A 15,266-nucleotide genomic window follows, 5' to 3' on the forward strand; every position below is an offset into this window, starting at 1 on the left:
GAACACTTTTGAGCTATTTCCCCTGAAAAGTTCTGTAAGTTCCACATCCTTGGAGGAAATTGGAAAGCCCAAGCCCTTGATACTGCAGAAGCGCACATTAGATCTTCCTTCCTGTATCTTGTACTGTTTGGGATCAGAGCAACAGAATCAGTACTTTCTTGTGCTAGTGTTTCTGAAGAGGGATACAGTATCCTGCTAATAAAAATATGCCAAAAGTGAGAAAAATGCTTTTGACATTGCTTAATATGTGGGACATGTTTACCCCACCTCTTGGATTATAAAATGGTAAAATATAAATGCAAGGCTGCATAGATAGAGCATCATTTCCTTCTATCCCTTTTTTAATGAAGAACCTGGCTCTGTCTTTTGACACATGCATACAAGTCCTACTGCTTTTCACACATGACAGCTGAGACCAGTTGGATCATAAACAGCACAGTCATTGTTTGATATGACCACAAGTGCAATGTCAGAGTGACCTGTTTTGTCATGGATGGGTAATCAAAGAAAGCTGAATTTAAAAGCACACTTATGTAAGAGCTTGCTAAATTTGAACCACTTTACAAACAGTTCCACCATGCCTGAGTCAGCTCTGTCTTGAATTTTATTTTTCCCTTCTCTTTTTTATGTGGTGCTTTTCCAGCTGTCATCACTTCCACTCATGTTGCACGTGGCTGCAGGTTTTGCACTGAGTTTATAAATGACTTTCAAAGCCATATTTTTCAGAGCAGTTCAGGGAAAAAAAATCTGTTATAAGAAGGGGAGAAGAGTTAATGCAAAATTTAATACTCAATAAACTGATTAGTATTCTCAGCAGTATCCAGTTTAACTTCCAAAGACAAGAGCAGGGAGCCCATACAGCTTATAGAGGGAAGTAAACTATTCTGGAAAAAAATCACATACCTCTGCACTGCTGCTCCATTTAATATTTGCATATTCCCATTTATGCAACATGGAGACAAAAAAAAACAAACAACCAAACAAAAAAAAAAAAAAAAAAACAAAAAAACAAACAACCAAAAAAAACAAAACAAAACACCTAACTGCAGGGGCAGATGACAGCCATGACTTCAGCTACAGAAAGGAATTATTTATGTAACTATGGTGCCTTTCCATATTTCCTCTTCAAATACACAGATACCTCTCCCTTGGTGTGTTTGGATTTTGCTTTGGTTTGCTTTTCTAGTGTGGAGTTTTTTATTTCAGAAAGACAGGATATCAGTTTCTAAATGGTATATAGACAACACAAAGCTTTATACAAGCAAAACAGATGTATTAGCTCAAAGAGCATGAAGTATGTTTCGAATATACTAATCAAATTACACTAAGACTGAAGACAGAAGTTACACCTTTTTCATGGAATCATTGCTCTGGAAAAAGATTTTAAATCCCCAATATTTTTCCAGAGTTTATCTTACTCCTTAATATGTGAATCAAAGGCTGTCATGGACATAAGGCGTTCCTCCAGGACACTGATTTTATATCTCATGTAGAAGGTAGAAAGTATTAAAACACAAACACTGTAAGAGAGAAAAATAAAGTGTATCAGTTAAGGAAACTTTAGCAGCATCTGACAAATTCGTTGTTAAAAGCTATTTAAATTATTACTTACACATGTTCAATAATAAAGGTATTGTTCTTAGAAACATTTCAGGAATAGCATCAATGGCATTCAGACAGTTATGAAAATCTCAAACCTGAGTATGTGTTTGCTAAGTGACATGCAAAAGGAACCTCTGTAAGTACTTAAACACTTTTAAAATTTTCTGAATCAAAAGACCCTTTGCTTTTAAAAGTAAATGGCCAGTTAAGTATAAGCCTGACGCAGCAGGCTTATATAGATATATGTACATATGTATGTATGTTTATACACATTTCTGGGAAGTATAAAGGCCACAATTCCCAATAATTTCCTGTTCTCAAGTAAAGCTTCGATTATATCAATCATGTAAATGTAAGAAAATCCTAGTTTTTCACAATCTTGTTATTGCTAACTTACAGAATTGCATAAAATACAAGTATGTGGTTCAGAGATAACAGCTTCTGGGACTTCACTTTGTGGAGGAACCTGAAGGCTTCAGAATGGCCTGCAAAGGAAAGAACCAAGTCTTACTTTGAGCAGAGCAGACGACAGAATATAAACAGTGTTTTGAAGAATGCAACAGATAATGTAGAGAGAGAAACAAGAAAGAGCTTTTCCATGTTATGTGAACTGATGAACTTTGTAAACTTATCTCAAGTTATTCCAGCTGCAGATCTGTCCTTGATTTCTTACCATTTCGAGGACTGTTTCGGGCTTTTCCATCAGGCCCACGTTTACTATGTGGATCTGAACGAACAGACTTGGCCTCAGGCTTGGAAACTTTCAAATGAGTCTCTGTTTCAACAACATGATAATCTGTCAAAAGAAAGAATTTTAACAGAGGTGAAATTGTTGATAGCTTATTTTGGTCAAGAAATAGAAAAAGAGGAAAATTTTAAAAGATGCATTTCTGTACTTTTGGGTGAAAAGCAGAAGTTGGTTCAAGTATCGTTGAAACAGTTTATGTACTAGTTCCACATCAACATAAAAAGAAAAGCACAAATAAAAAGAAGCACTTGGACTGAAAAAGATAATATATGTTGCATTTATATTCCAGATCTTTTAAAAGATAGCAACCCATGAAAATCTTGAAAGCTACTATTGAATTTCCAGGCAGAAGATTATAGTCACAAAAGTAATCTCTCAAAAGGCCTGAATTTGCTAGAATAATGATTCCAAATTACTTTAATAGCAACACCAAATGAGGATAGTGCATTGTTACTTTAAAAAAGACATTAAAACTTCCTCTCCGAACTGTCTTTAAAAATGCCAGTGGTATCTTGAAAGAAATGGAACAGAAAAATCCAATCACACTCAGTTTTATGCTCTACTGGTTTACCCTGGACTTGCTCTAATGATGGACAAAAAACAACCATGAGTGAGAGACGTGCTACCTTTCACCCCTACTTTCAACTCCTTTTCCTAGGATGGTTCTTTGCCTGCATATTAGTTTTCATTTGTGGAAAAAGAAATGGCTTGAAGTAGTTACTAGCCAACAGGAAGTAAGACAGCAAGTTAAAAAATTATTTAGAAGCACTCTGTGGCATGCGATGACGCCACAATTTAATGAACAGCACCACACAATTAAAGACAGATGCACTGTAAATGTAAAATACCAATGAAAGCAAATAACTCCAAATTATTTGGCTGAACAAAAGACACAGAGAAAAAAGGAGTTAATAAAAAATAACATGACAGAGAACTGCTATAAAAAATGACACTGTCTTTCAGCAGTTTCTTATACAAATTAGTCAAGATGGAACCCAGAGTACTAACAGCATAACAACACATTAATATCTTAATATATATTAATTGTGTAAGAGAATACTCTAGGTTTTCATAACAACATTCAGCATGAGCTACACAAAACAAGTATTGCTGTACTCATGAAGTTATGAAGTATGATTTATGAAGAACAGCTGCTAGTTAGGTGAAGAACTTGATACAAGAGATTACAAAGAGTGTGGTAAAGAAAGAACAACTTTGGATGGTATTTTCAAATATCTTAATAGCAGCAAAGAATAAAATGAGTGTTTAAAAATCCCCACAAAAAAAAGTCAAAAATAATCTTGATGACCAAAAGTGACCATAGTACAAAGTGTTATTTGTATAGATCAGAAGTTGCACTGTGACTTGAACTACTTTAAAATGGGTTTTGATTGTTTGTTTTTCCTTCGTGTTTTAAAGCATGAATGGCTCCTACATTCTATCTCTGTTCACATGGCTAAGCAACTGGAACAAGCAGCAACAATTTAGATCTGCTGATGACAAAGTCATTGCCTGAGTCTCGACTTCAGAAGGCCATAGTAACAGAAATGCAGATACTGGGGCCTTGAGGAAGATCTGAAAATGCACATAATTCTCCAGGACCAAACAAATCTAGATTCCACATCAGAAGGGGATACAGAAGCAAAACTGAGAGCTAGTCCATTCTCCTTCTCTTGGGGCTCCATGATCTCACTCACCTTGGAAGCACTCCAGCTCTGGTGTCTGTGAGCCTGTGCTGCTGGACTCTTCCATCTCTTGTCTTCGCTGCTGCACTATTCCATCCAGATCAGAATAATCTTCATTGAAATCCTGATGGGGAGAAAAAAATCACAAAAAGCCTTAGCCCTGTTCTAAATCAAAACAATCTAATTTCCTCTAGAATCTGAACCAAAGATCCAAGCTTCAGAACTGTTTAACCAGGAACAATCTCTGACATCAATATGTTGAGATCAAACTAAAAAATAAGGTCCATAAGATCACCAGAATTCAAGCTTCATCTCCTGCCTTGTCTATAAGAAAGACTGTTAAGTTAGACAAGCTGTGAAGTCTAGGGCAAGTCCATAGACTTAGACTCTGGTTATCACAGGCAGCTTCAGAGTTCTTGCACATGAGTAACTGTTTTACAGAGGAAGGTTTGCTATTAGAAACACTGCAAAAACTGCCCATGGCAGACTTTATGTCAGTACAGTGAAATCTGACTGCTAGACAGAGATATGGAAAACATGCAGACCTTGAATAAATCCAAAGCCTACGCATGTATATAAACTGCACGTCACAGATAATTATGCTAATTATTCCAACTGTTTTCCAGCTTAAAGACTCATGGAAATTTTAGAAACAGATGTCACAATTCTCTTCAGTTTCCCTTCTTCAGGCATTATAAATAGTACTTGCAGTGAAAGATGCCATGCAACAAAAGAACAAACTTTTAAGCCATTTACCAGGGGCAGAGTTCTAGGGCGATCAGCCCTGAAGCTGTTTTCTGCAGAAGAGGGATTTGGACTGTTGCCCATGCTTGTATCCTGAAAAAAAGTAGCACTGTCAACAAGGAACACAAGCAGAAAGTACCATTTCACAGCAAGATAGCAGTAATAATGAACACAAACTACATACCATCTTCATTGCCACTAGTACTTACGTCAAGATGTGTACAGATAGATTTTAATAGCTTGTAGGTGGTATCTCTGGAGAGTAGTGAGACAAACATGTACTGCAAAATAGAAGTTCCAAGACTGTTTGCAGAAGACATACAGTTTTCCTCTTATCTAAATAAAACTTGACAGGTGATTTTGCTGGTGATCAAGTAACAAAGTATGGTAGCAAAAACCTGTAGTCCTTTCTAAGCCTTTGACTTGATGTTTATCACACAAACACAGAACAGGCACATATAAGTTACCATGTTCTGCTGCAGGAACAAGAGCATAATCCAGATCTGTTTTTTTCTTTTAAAACGCTTTTCATGCTACATTTTACCTAACCCTTAAAAAAACTCCAAACAAACAAAACCCCAAACTTGCTTTTAGGTACTGTCTCCTGCACCCACAGAATATTTGTGCAATGAAAATGCATTGTTTCTGAAGCTGCTCATATTTTCTACTGATTGATGCAAGTACAATTCCTGAATATCACTGTAAGCAACAGGTTTTTATGTGTCTAAAGTATGACTGGTTAGGTAAGAGATACAAATAAATGGAAGAACACTGACAGAGCTGCTAACAAAGAAGGTAACCCTCTGTGCATGCACCTCCTGACTCAGCTTTTCCAGTTCCTCTGGTGCTATGAGTTCTTGGAAAACAGGGAGTGAATGATTACAGAGACCATGTGGCAAACAGAGATTTTATTCTTTATTTTCTCACTGAAATACCTTGTCCTCTATCAGTACTTACCCTATCTGTCACTGTCGCTATGATCAGAGCATTTGGCACAAGAAGGGCAGTTTTGGTTTTCTTCAGAAGCGTCACTGACAGTACAGGTATACTAATCTGAAACAAGGTAAATGTAGCATTGGAATCCCAATACTCACATACAAATCTGCATCACACTCTCTCCTGAGGGGCCAGCCCAGCTACTGGGATAAGCCAGACCTTCAACACTCACCATTTAAAGATGTCTCCAATGCCCTTCTGATTATTATTATTTCATGTAAAATAAGAAATAGTAATAATCTGAAATCACACCTAACTACTTTTACTTCTCCTTTTATAATATGCTAATCCAGGCATTTGTTTGTGTCTTCCTTTCCTGATCCCTTCTGGCTCCCACAAGACTATGGGCTTAGTGCACTGCAGATCAGCAAAATGAACCAATCTTAAAGCTATGCTTCTTTGTCTAGAAACCAAATATTTCAGAACGTATCAGACAAGAAAAGCTTGTTGAATGATGAGCACAAAAGTCTTCTCACCACTTACAGATCTGCAACAAGCAGGTGAGTAAACAGCTCGTCCTTCAGCAAGGTTGAAAGACCCAATACTGATACACCTGCTGACTTCAACTGATTCCTGTGTGTGCCAAGGAGGCAGTCTACATTTACACTGAAAAGTTCTCAATGTTCCTTCCTCCTTTATGTTTACATCCAACACCATTAGAGTAATGTCTGCTAAGTTTCAGAGTATTTTGCTTCAGATATTCTGCATGGGTTCTTTCTGTAAATCCCAATTTATAATGGTAAAAATCTGTTTGAAGACAGTGAGTTGAAAACCCTAGAGATTTAGTGAGTTAGGCAAATATAATAATCCTGGATATGTATATAATATAATAACACCCATGATTAAGAAACAGATCCTGTTAAAAATATTTTTGGCACAGGCTCTCAGATCTGCCTGAGAAATTTGGAAGCAAGGTTAGAAGTGTTCATAATTTGTTCAGTCTGCAATCACAACACTGAATTAAAATATGCCATTGGAGGAAAATGAATTTACTCTGTGCAGTTTCTTGCTAACTTTTGTTCAGACCAGTAACACAAAATCATGAAATGAAAAATTGTACCGGGTAAAAAAAAAAAAAAATCTTTGTAAATAACAGTTTGGTTGCAAGACTGCCAAATACTGCTTGAACACAAATCCTGCTACAAGAAAGCAGCTTACAATTTTTCTAGTTGGTTCAGTTCACAATTCACCTTAAAGAACTTTAAATCAGAGATGTAAACAGCATTCTACTCTCTGTAGTTTAGATGGACAACATCACTGTAATCAAAACTAATGTGTGCATTCAGCACTTGCTTACTGCACTGCTCCCACAGCATTAGATTGGAAGGGTGGAATCACTGTTTGATCACAAATACTTTTATCTGGAACAGTAATTGTTTCAGAATAAAAGATTTACCTGAAGGCAACATAGAAAGTAATTTAAAAGGGTAAAACAATGTCTAAATCCAAGAAAGACTCAAGGCCAACACATACAGCCAAATGAGTGCTACCTGGAAAAAAAGTTTTTCAACACCTATTCAATCCTGCAGAAGCAATCTTTTACTTTTGAATATACACACTGTTTTTACTGCATACTCAAAACTCCTGAATTGCATAGCTGTTCCCTGCATGAAAGCTTTCAGAAAAAAACCCCAAACCTGCAGCTAGAACTCCTATCAAAAATTAACTGGAATGTGTAGATCTGCTGTTTCTCACAATAGAACACTTTATCCCTAAGCTTATGTGGTTTTACAAGTTTTAATCAACAGAAGCTTTGTGTCCTGAAAACTTTGTCAGTGTATCTGACTGCTAAGAATGCCCCTCTTCCTGTCCGGCTTGATTTCCTCCTTCCTTTCCCATGACATAATTTTTTACTGTATCCCTGATTCTCAAGCTTTTTTCTTGATGGTATTCCTAAAAGCAGAATGAAGCTGTAAATAAATGATAAGGACTATCTCCTTCACTCTTAATTTTCCCTGCAATGTTTTCTGAAAATAAGACCCAGAACTGCGTAATTTGCAATATTGCTATAATTACATTTCCAGTGTTTATTCTACCCTATCTTGTAAAATGTTTTCACTCTTCAGCATATATGTAAGCATGTATATATTCCTGAATTTAAAACCTTGTTGACAAATAATTTCCTAGTACTACATCATCATCATCATTCTGCATATTTTACCAGTTTTTCTGCTCAGTAAAGTTTTACCATATTCTTGTATACCTTTAGCTTAGTTGGCACGCCAAAGCTGTTCCACAGTTTGAAGTAGCTGTAATTGTTCACAGTAAACCAAAGATTGCTAGTACAGCAGCTTAAATGTTAAGAAATTGCAAAGATAGCTGTTACTAATATTGAATGACAGTAGTCAACCATTTGTTTTTTATTTTGTGTCATACAGCTTTCACCAACATACACACCCATCCACATTAACGTACTGTCTGTGACTAGTAGAATTCATTCACTAGAAATCAACAATAGTCCTGGGACAAGTGGTGGAAGACAATAACCCATAAGGTCACTATGGACAATGCGCTGTCAATAATATTAAACAATCTCTAAACCTTTTATACTTTATAAAAAGCCCTTTAACAACAGATGGTACACCATCAAAACAGTTGACCCCAGAGAAATGACATAATCTCAACCCCTAATCAACCCCTAGATCACTGGATCTAACCAGAAGCTTTGTTCAAGGATACACCTGAAAGGAAGAAGCCAAAGAAATCCTTGAAGCATTTTGATCTGTTTCCCCAGACGCAGTCAAAACCAAAGCAGTTTATGTAAAAAAAGCGCAGTCCAAAAGCTCCAAATCAACAGACCCAAGTCTTTGATTTTTCTGTATGCACATCATTCACCTCAGGGGTACTAAGCTTTAGGTGGATCACCAAGAAAGACTAATTTATGATCTTCCCAACAGTTCACATTGCAGTTCTGATCTGCACACTGGGCTCACAAATAAAAATCTTGCCAACTTGTTTTTCTTTTATCCTGTTCTTTGTTTATGCAAAATAGGACTGCTAGAAGAATCCTTCAGAAAGCTTTGCTACTCAAGTCAGAAGCCAGTTTTAATTCTTGCTTTCTAAATCCCTTAATATGCTTGATCCTTCTCTCCAGTGCCCCAGCTACAGCCTTGAAGGCCTTAATATTTTTCAGCCTTCCTTCCTCCAGCTCCTCCTCCTCTTTTATGTACTTAACCCAAGAGAAACATTTTTGCAAATTGTGTTGCATGGTTTTGCCAATACCCTCACTGCTGCTTGTCAGATCCTTTCCTCTCATCTGTTTCTTTCAGACATGAAGTCCTTAAACAAAAGATTCAATCTCTAATAATAATAGTGTTCAGTTCTAGACTGTATTTCAAACATCACTTATAAACAGTGATTGTATTCAATAAAACTTGGAAATATTACTATTCTAGCCTCGCACAGTAATTTGAACTTCTGGTGATGAACAAGTTTTTAAGAATAGCATTACTGTTCTATATACAAACATTTTACTAACCTTAGTGTCTTTACCAAAGACCTTGGAATGGAAGCAAATCCAGTTTTCAGAAAGGAATAACTTTCCTTGGTACAGAATTTCTTTCTGCAGAGCACATGTAAAGCCTGAAACAAATAGAATTCTATAATCTTGAATGTAAATCACAACCCAAGCCAAGCCAATCTGGCTTCTGGGTTTTTTTTGTTCTTTTTACAAAGCTATGATATGTTTAGGTTTATGCCTTTTGATTAACATTGTCAAACCTTAAAATTTTCAGTAAGTTTAACTAATACTGACAAGCTCAGATGATGTCACAGGCCTAAGTTTAGACTCAAAGTATTTGAAGGACAACAACTGAAATGAATAAAATGAATAGCAACATGCAAGTGGCCTCCAAAGTTCAAAAATCTTTTCTGAGAGAATGTGACCCATCTTCCTATGAACTTTTTACTAACTTCTAGGTAACTGTATTACTTAAATGTGAAGAATTTTAATGAAAGATTTTGTCTTTAAACTTCCAGCTCTACAGCTGTTGTCTAAAATGGATGTCCAACAGAGATACAACACATGTAAAGTAATACTGCTTTTACTTCACAGACATTGAGCAAACCAGTTCTTGCTCATGAACCACCTTCCCTGCATTCCTTTCAAGAAACACTTGCTATACATGTCTGTGTACAATTCTCTTCTTTTAAATACTACATCATTAAAACATCATTAAAACATCATCAACAGCAAAAACTCCAGCTAATCACTTGATCAATGCTGTCTCAAGTAATGTCTTTTATTAAGAAAGATTCAGTACCAAAAAATACTGCATTAGATTAGGCTACTCTCCAGGAATGGCAAAGTGGGCTACAATTTCCAAATAGACCAAACATGTAGAGATTTAAGTTTTCCAAGACTATAATAAAATGCCCATTGCACGCGGATCAAGGCCCTGTAGCTCTAAGTAAGTGGAGTTAAAAGTTTTTTAAATTTAGGTAGCTTCTCTTGTACATCACCACATTGGTTGAGTAACATTATCTAGGATCCACAGACAACAACAACACAGGGATAATACTTACTTTGTTTCAGCGGCTCATCAATGGGAACATCTAGAAACAGCTTATGAAAGTGTGCATTTGCCTTCAGCTAAAAAACAAAAAGCCCGACAACAAAACCACACACACTTTATTAGACAGTCTGACAACCAAGTGACCTGTTTCACTTCCTGTCCTCCACACACCTTCCCATTCTGCCTACTTGTTTTACAAGAAATCCTTTTTTTTTTTAATGTGGTTATTAATACTATATTGTGCTTTACCCAGACTCAAATACACTGATGACAAAGGAACCTGTGTCCTTATACAACCATGAACTATAGTGTTGCTAAACAAAAGCCCTGTCATAGTAGTTGTGTTTACTTTTACTCTATATAGGCAAACAAATAGAGTCTCTGTCTTACCTGATTTGAGGCATGTTTTTTCCTTTCAATCTTGGAGTCACCCTTGCTTGTCAGGACTGGACTATCTGTGCTGCTCTTGGTCCTGAAGATTTAAAGCATTTGATGTAAGCCTGGCCCCAGTTCATTGGTCTTGGTAAGTTACCAACAGGATGTGCTTTTCCATGGAACATAATAATCCTTTAGATAACTTATCTAAATCATCAAGGATTATGCAGAGATAAAGAGGAGTCTATCTTTTCTTAAACTGCTGACTGTGACAGTCTGATGACGGGCTCCTTTTAATTTAGAAGGGGTATTCTAAATAACCGACTATCTGGTAAGGAAATACAAAAAGTTCAAAACATTTTTCCAGCTTAATGAATTATCACATTGCTTAGCTTCACCTTCGTTTCTGGGCAACATATGAAATACTAATACTAAGCAAACACACTCCTTACTAATTCAAGATAAAATGATAAAAAGCTTAGTAGTTGAGGTGGAAGGCAGTGTACAGAAAGCTATGACCTTGTAACACAAGCTATGAGCTCATTTGAAAAGTGCAACAAAGAATAGGTGCACAAGTCAGAGGATGGCTATGAACTGTATAGTGTAGCGTAATGTAATGAAATCATTAAGATAACCAGCAACCCTACAGGAAATGAAATGGAATTCTGAGTGCCAGCTGTATAGGTAGCTGTACTTGTACAGCTCCAGCCATTTATACTGGGAATCCAGACAAAACCTCAAACAACTTTAAAAAATCAAGTACAGATCAAATTCTCTGTGGATGGCTGGGAAAATCAGTTTTGCTATTTTATACAGGAGGAATTAATGGCATGGATTCTTCAGAAAAACAAACAGAGAAGGGGACAACTGTTTCATAAATCAGAAAGAGGAGAGCACTCTCTGAGAGCACTCTCTCTGAGATCTATGTGGCACAGAATAAATGCATATTAACATACTATAAAAATCAGGTAGCTCTTTTTCAGAGGCCCTCAGGATGCAAACTGAACAGTAGAAGAAAAAACAAATCACATGACTCATACTGAATGAACTGAAGAATATGTTGTGCTAAAGATATAGTAGGGAAATAAAGGTGCTACAAAAGTTTCCATTATTGCACCATATGAGTGAGAGGAAGAAAAACCCTAAGTGCTATGGAGACACAGTAGGAAAGAGATTTTATAGCAATCTGACTTAGACACTGACTTAGCAGAGAAACCAGCTGCATATTTCAGGCAGTCCCTAAAAACTCAAAAATATGTGAGTACATGTATTTGTGTGCTTATATAAAGTACAGGTCAAACTGAAACAAATTGTGAACCTGACAAAAATCTTATATTTAGCCTTCACCAAAAGTACTCAATTATAGCATATGAGAGGTAAGACTGCAGTGTTTGGAGGGAAAAAAAAGTGATAACATATTCCTTCAAATATCTTTTCCTCAAAGATGCTTAATGAAATTAAATTAGGTTTTTTTAAAATATTTGCCTTGTGACCAAAACAACAGTGTCAGGCTCACCACTGACTTTTGCACTGACTGTTCAGTTGACAAAGTGAAAGGGATGCAAAGGTTCAAGCCATCCATGTGGGATTTTAGCTTTTAGAAGCACTTAAAATGCATTTCAGTTCTCAAACAAAAGAAGAATGAATATCTTTGTGGAGACATTAGAAAAATCTGATGCAATATATGGCACAGAGTCCAAAATTAAAACTTATGTCATAGTTTTACCATGGACAATCAATATTCAGCATGAAAGTGTTCTGGAAACAGGCCAGGACTAAAACTGCAGCTCTGTTTGACTGCCTGTCAAATTGATTACAAAAGGAATGTAACTAGCAGTGGCACCAAACAGTGCAATATATTTTTTCCTAGAACAGGGGAACTAGGCCAGCTCAGAGTCTAAATTCTATTGTGACTGCTTGCAATGGGTAATACAGCAACTAAGGAAGGTGCCTGGATTCCAATTCACGTGCATAGTGTATCCTAGGGCAAATTAACCCTAGGATAGCTGATAAATATTGCTACCCAGTCTAGCTTTTGAAGTGGGTTGCAGACATTTTAATTATCTTACTAGAAGAAAACTAACAGTATTTCTGGCATTACCTATCAAGATCAACTTTTTTCCGGTCATCAAAATACTCCATTTCACTGGTAGGGGTCTGAAGTAACACAGTGGGTGATTTTCCAGCCTTTCTTTTTTCATCAGTTCCATTTTCTCCATCTGAACTGCAGGGGGGAAAATAAATAAAAAAATAAACAAACAAAGAACCAAAGAAATAAAAGTGTGTATTACAGGACTCACAGTAATGTTGAGTGCCACTGCAACATGTTGACAATACAGCATAAAGAACAAAATTGTTCTTTATAATTGTAACTTATATTTATTCTGATATCCTGAAAAAATCTTTATCTACTGACTCAACAGTACTATACATCTGAGCTCCAGTACTGGGATTTCAGCAATGAAAAATGGAAAATTGAAAGATTGCCATGGATATTCCAGCACTCATAAAATTTGTAGCTCTAGCTTCCGTTCTGAAAAGAACGTCTCGTTTAGGAAAAATGCATTCCATATTCAGTACTCCGACTCAAATGACTAATGGAAATTAATTTGATTGGCAAACCACGAGAAAAACATCTTGCATGGCAGCACGTGGTGCTTAGCAGACTATTTGTGGCTCAATATTGCAAGAGGAAGATAGGTCCTATTTTGCCTCTCACTTCCCATCTTCTGTGTGAATCCACATGCAGTATCTTTGCAATAAAGATTTCTTTCCAAGTACAAAAAACATTGGTTTTATTTTAAAAAGCAACACTGCCACCACAGTGCACTGTTTTTTCACAGCACGTGCCGCTGCTTCAGAAATGTGGACCCAGAGTCTGAAGGCTAAGCAATGTACCATTAGAGCCTCCCCCTGGCTTCCCTTTTCATAACTTTCCAACAAAATGACAACCCAGAAAACTTAGAGAAAAAGAGCTGTTATTAATAACAGGTGTGAAGAATGATGCTATTCTAAAATGACATGACAAATACATACACACACTTGCCTGCAGAAACCCGAAGCTTCACAAAAACCATAGAATGCTCTTAGGATTAAAGAGGAAAGCCAAACGATGTCACCCACTAATTTAATGCCTGGCCTGAATGATTCCATTTACAGAAGCTTTCCATTATAATATTTAATTTCTGCTATTTTACAGCAAGACTACAGCCATCATGTGGCACTGTCTTTACTATGAACAGTTTTTTTTCTTACTAAGGCAAAAGTTTTGTTAACAGAACTTCTCAAACTAATTTAATCTTCTTTTAGGAAGGGCACAAAAAGATCTTTTGCTTTTATTACATTCTGATGAGTAAGATCAGAAGATACACCTCATTCTAATTGAGGTCTAATGAGGTGCTATCCTACCTCACAGATAAACCAGAACTTATGTCACAGGACAAATGCTGCATTCTCAAGGCATCTTATATTCACATAGAACAGTTATTTCCATATCTAAGCCTTCCTCAGCACCCTTAGCACTCCCCACCACAGGGGCACTGAATTCCTACTCCCAAAGTCTCACGTTATTACTGTGACTTTCAATTCTTTCAATTATACACAAAGCTGATAAGGAAAAAACCCTATTATATTCCCATAACTTCACTCTTGGATCAGCTCTCCCTTGACCATACATCATTAGCTTTTATTTTCAGTTGACATAAATGACAACTAAATAGGCAATTCATGAGATTCAAGTGGAACCCAATCTGCCTGAAAAAACTGAATAAGCAGTTTTATGCTGTTTGAGATTTTAAACGGACAGACAAAAAGACTACCTACTCAAAGTTCTCCCTGCAAGCATAGGGGAGTTTGTATTCCAAATGTCTGCAAATCCTGAAAATGTCTTATTCACAGTCTTGCTGTATTTCTATTACCCAAATCCTTGGGCTCCAAGAGTGGCCAGAGAGTGCCAGAAATGAGTGGGATAAGGAACAGGGTGAGGCAAAACTGCCAGGTTCAAAAAAAGCAGCTTAGCATGGAAACTCCCAAGTGAATAGAACTACGTAACACAGCATTGTTTTTAAGATCAGCTGCTTGAGCCTGAAGCCTGACTGGTATCCATCACGGCCTTGGTCAGCCTGCTATTCTCATATGGCAGTACTACCAACTGATCAAGGAGGCCAGTCTCAGGCCTCTATAGTACAAATATCTTTTAAAAAAATCTATAACACAGGTTCTACCACTTACTTACATCTGTCAACATGGTTAGATGCTTTGCTGCTGCTTTTTTACTTACAATTCACACTCCCTTTTCCTCATCCATTCTTTCTATCTTCTTTACTAACTTCTACTACTCCTGAATCTCTAGCATCTGAACCCATTCCACCCAGCTGCTTTCAGGTGGCAGAGAGCTCAGGCATCCCAATATGCTAATCCTGCTGACAGCTGTGTGTGGGAATGCTGAGCTAACTTGTGCCAGCCTTCTCACCTCTCCAGGATACCTCCAGAGAACAGCAGCACAGCTGTGAGGAGACTCACCCATGTAACACATGACACTGACAGTAGCAATTGGGTGTTTTCCTACTAGAAACTGATACAGTTTCATCATGTCTATCCTTC

The 15,266-nt window shown here is 36.9% G+C and overlaps 1 protein-coding gene across 1 annotated transcript in view; it reads right to left on the bottom strand.

The window, feature by feature from the left end:
• The window catches only part of GRAMD2B (GRAM domain containing 2B), a 33,347-nt gene that overhangs the window by 7,295 nt on the left and 10,786 nt on the right, over positions 1-15,266 (bottom strand). Inside the window, exons 2-12 of the mRNA XM_036403810.2 lie at positions 12,766-12,888; positions 10,680-10,761; positions 10,300-10,366; positions 9,254-9,357; positions 5,737-5,832; positions 4,989-5,060; positions 4,792-4,872; positions 4,048-4,159; positions 2,276-2,398; positions 2,000-2,087; positions 1,419-1,520 (exon numbers count right to left, since the gene is read on the bottom strand). Coding sequence (XP_036259703.1) covers positions 1,419-1,520; positions 2,000-2,087; positions 2,276-2,398; positions 4,048-4,159; positions 4,792-4,872; positions 4,989-5,060; positions 5,737-5,832; positions 9,254-9,357; positions 10,300-10,366; positions 10,680-10,761; positions 12,766-12,888 — 1,050 coding nt within the window. The remainder of the gene's footprint in view (positions 1-1,418; positions 1,521-1,999; positions 2,088-2,275; positions 2,399-4,047; positions 4,160-4,791; positions 4,873-4,988; positions 5,061-5,736; positions 5,833-9,253; positions 9,358-10,299; positions 10,367-10,679; positions 10,762-12,765; positions 12,889-15,266) is intronic.

The sequence above is a fragment of the Molothrus ater genome, chromosome Z, assembly GCF_012460135.2.
Source record: "Molothrus ater isolate BHLD 08-10-18 breed brown headed cowbird chromosome Z, BPBGC_Mater_1.1, whole genome shotgun sequence".
Lineage (NCBI taxonomy): Eukaryota > Metazoa > Chordata > Aves > Passeriformes > Icteridae > Molothrus > Molothrus ater.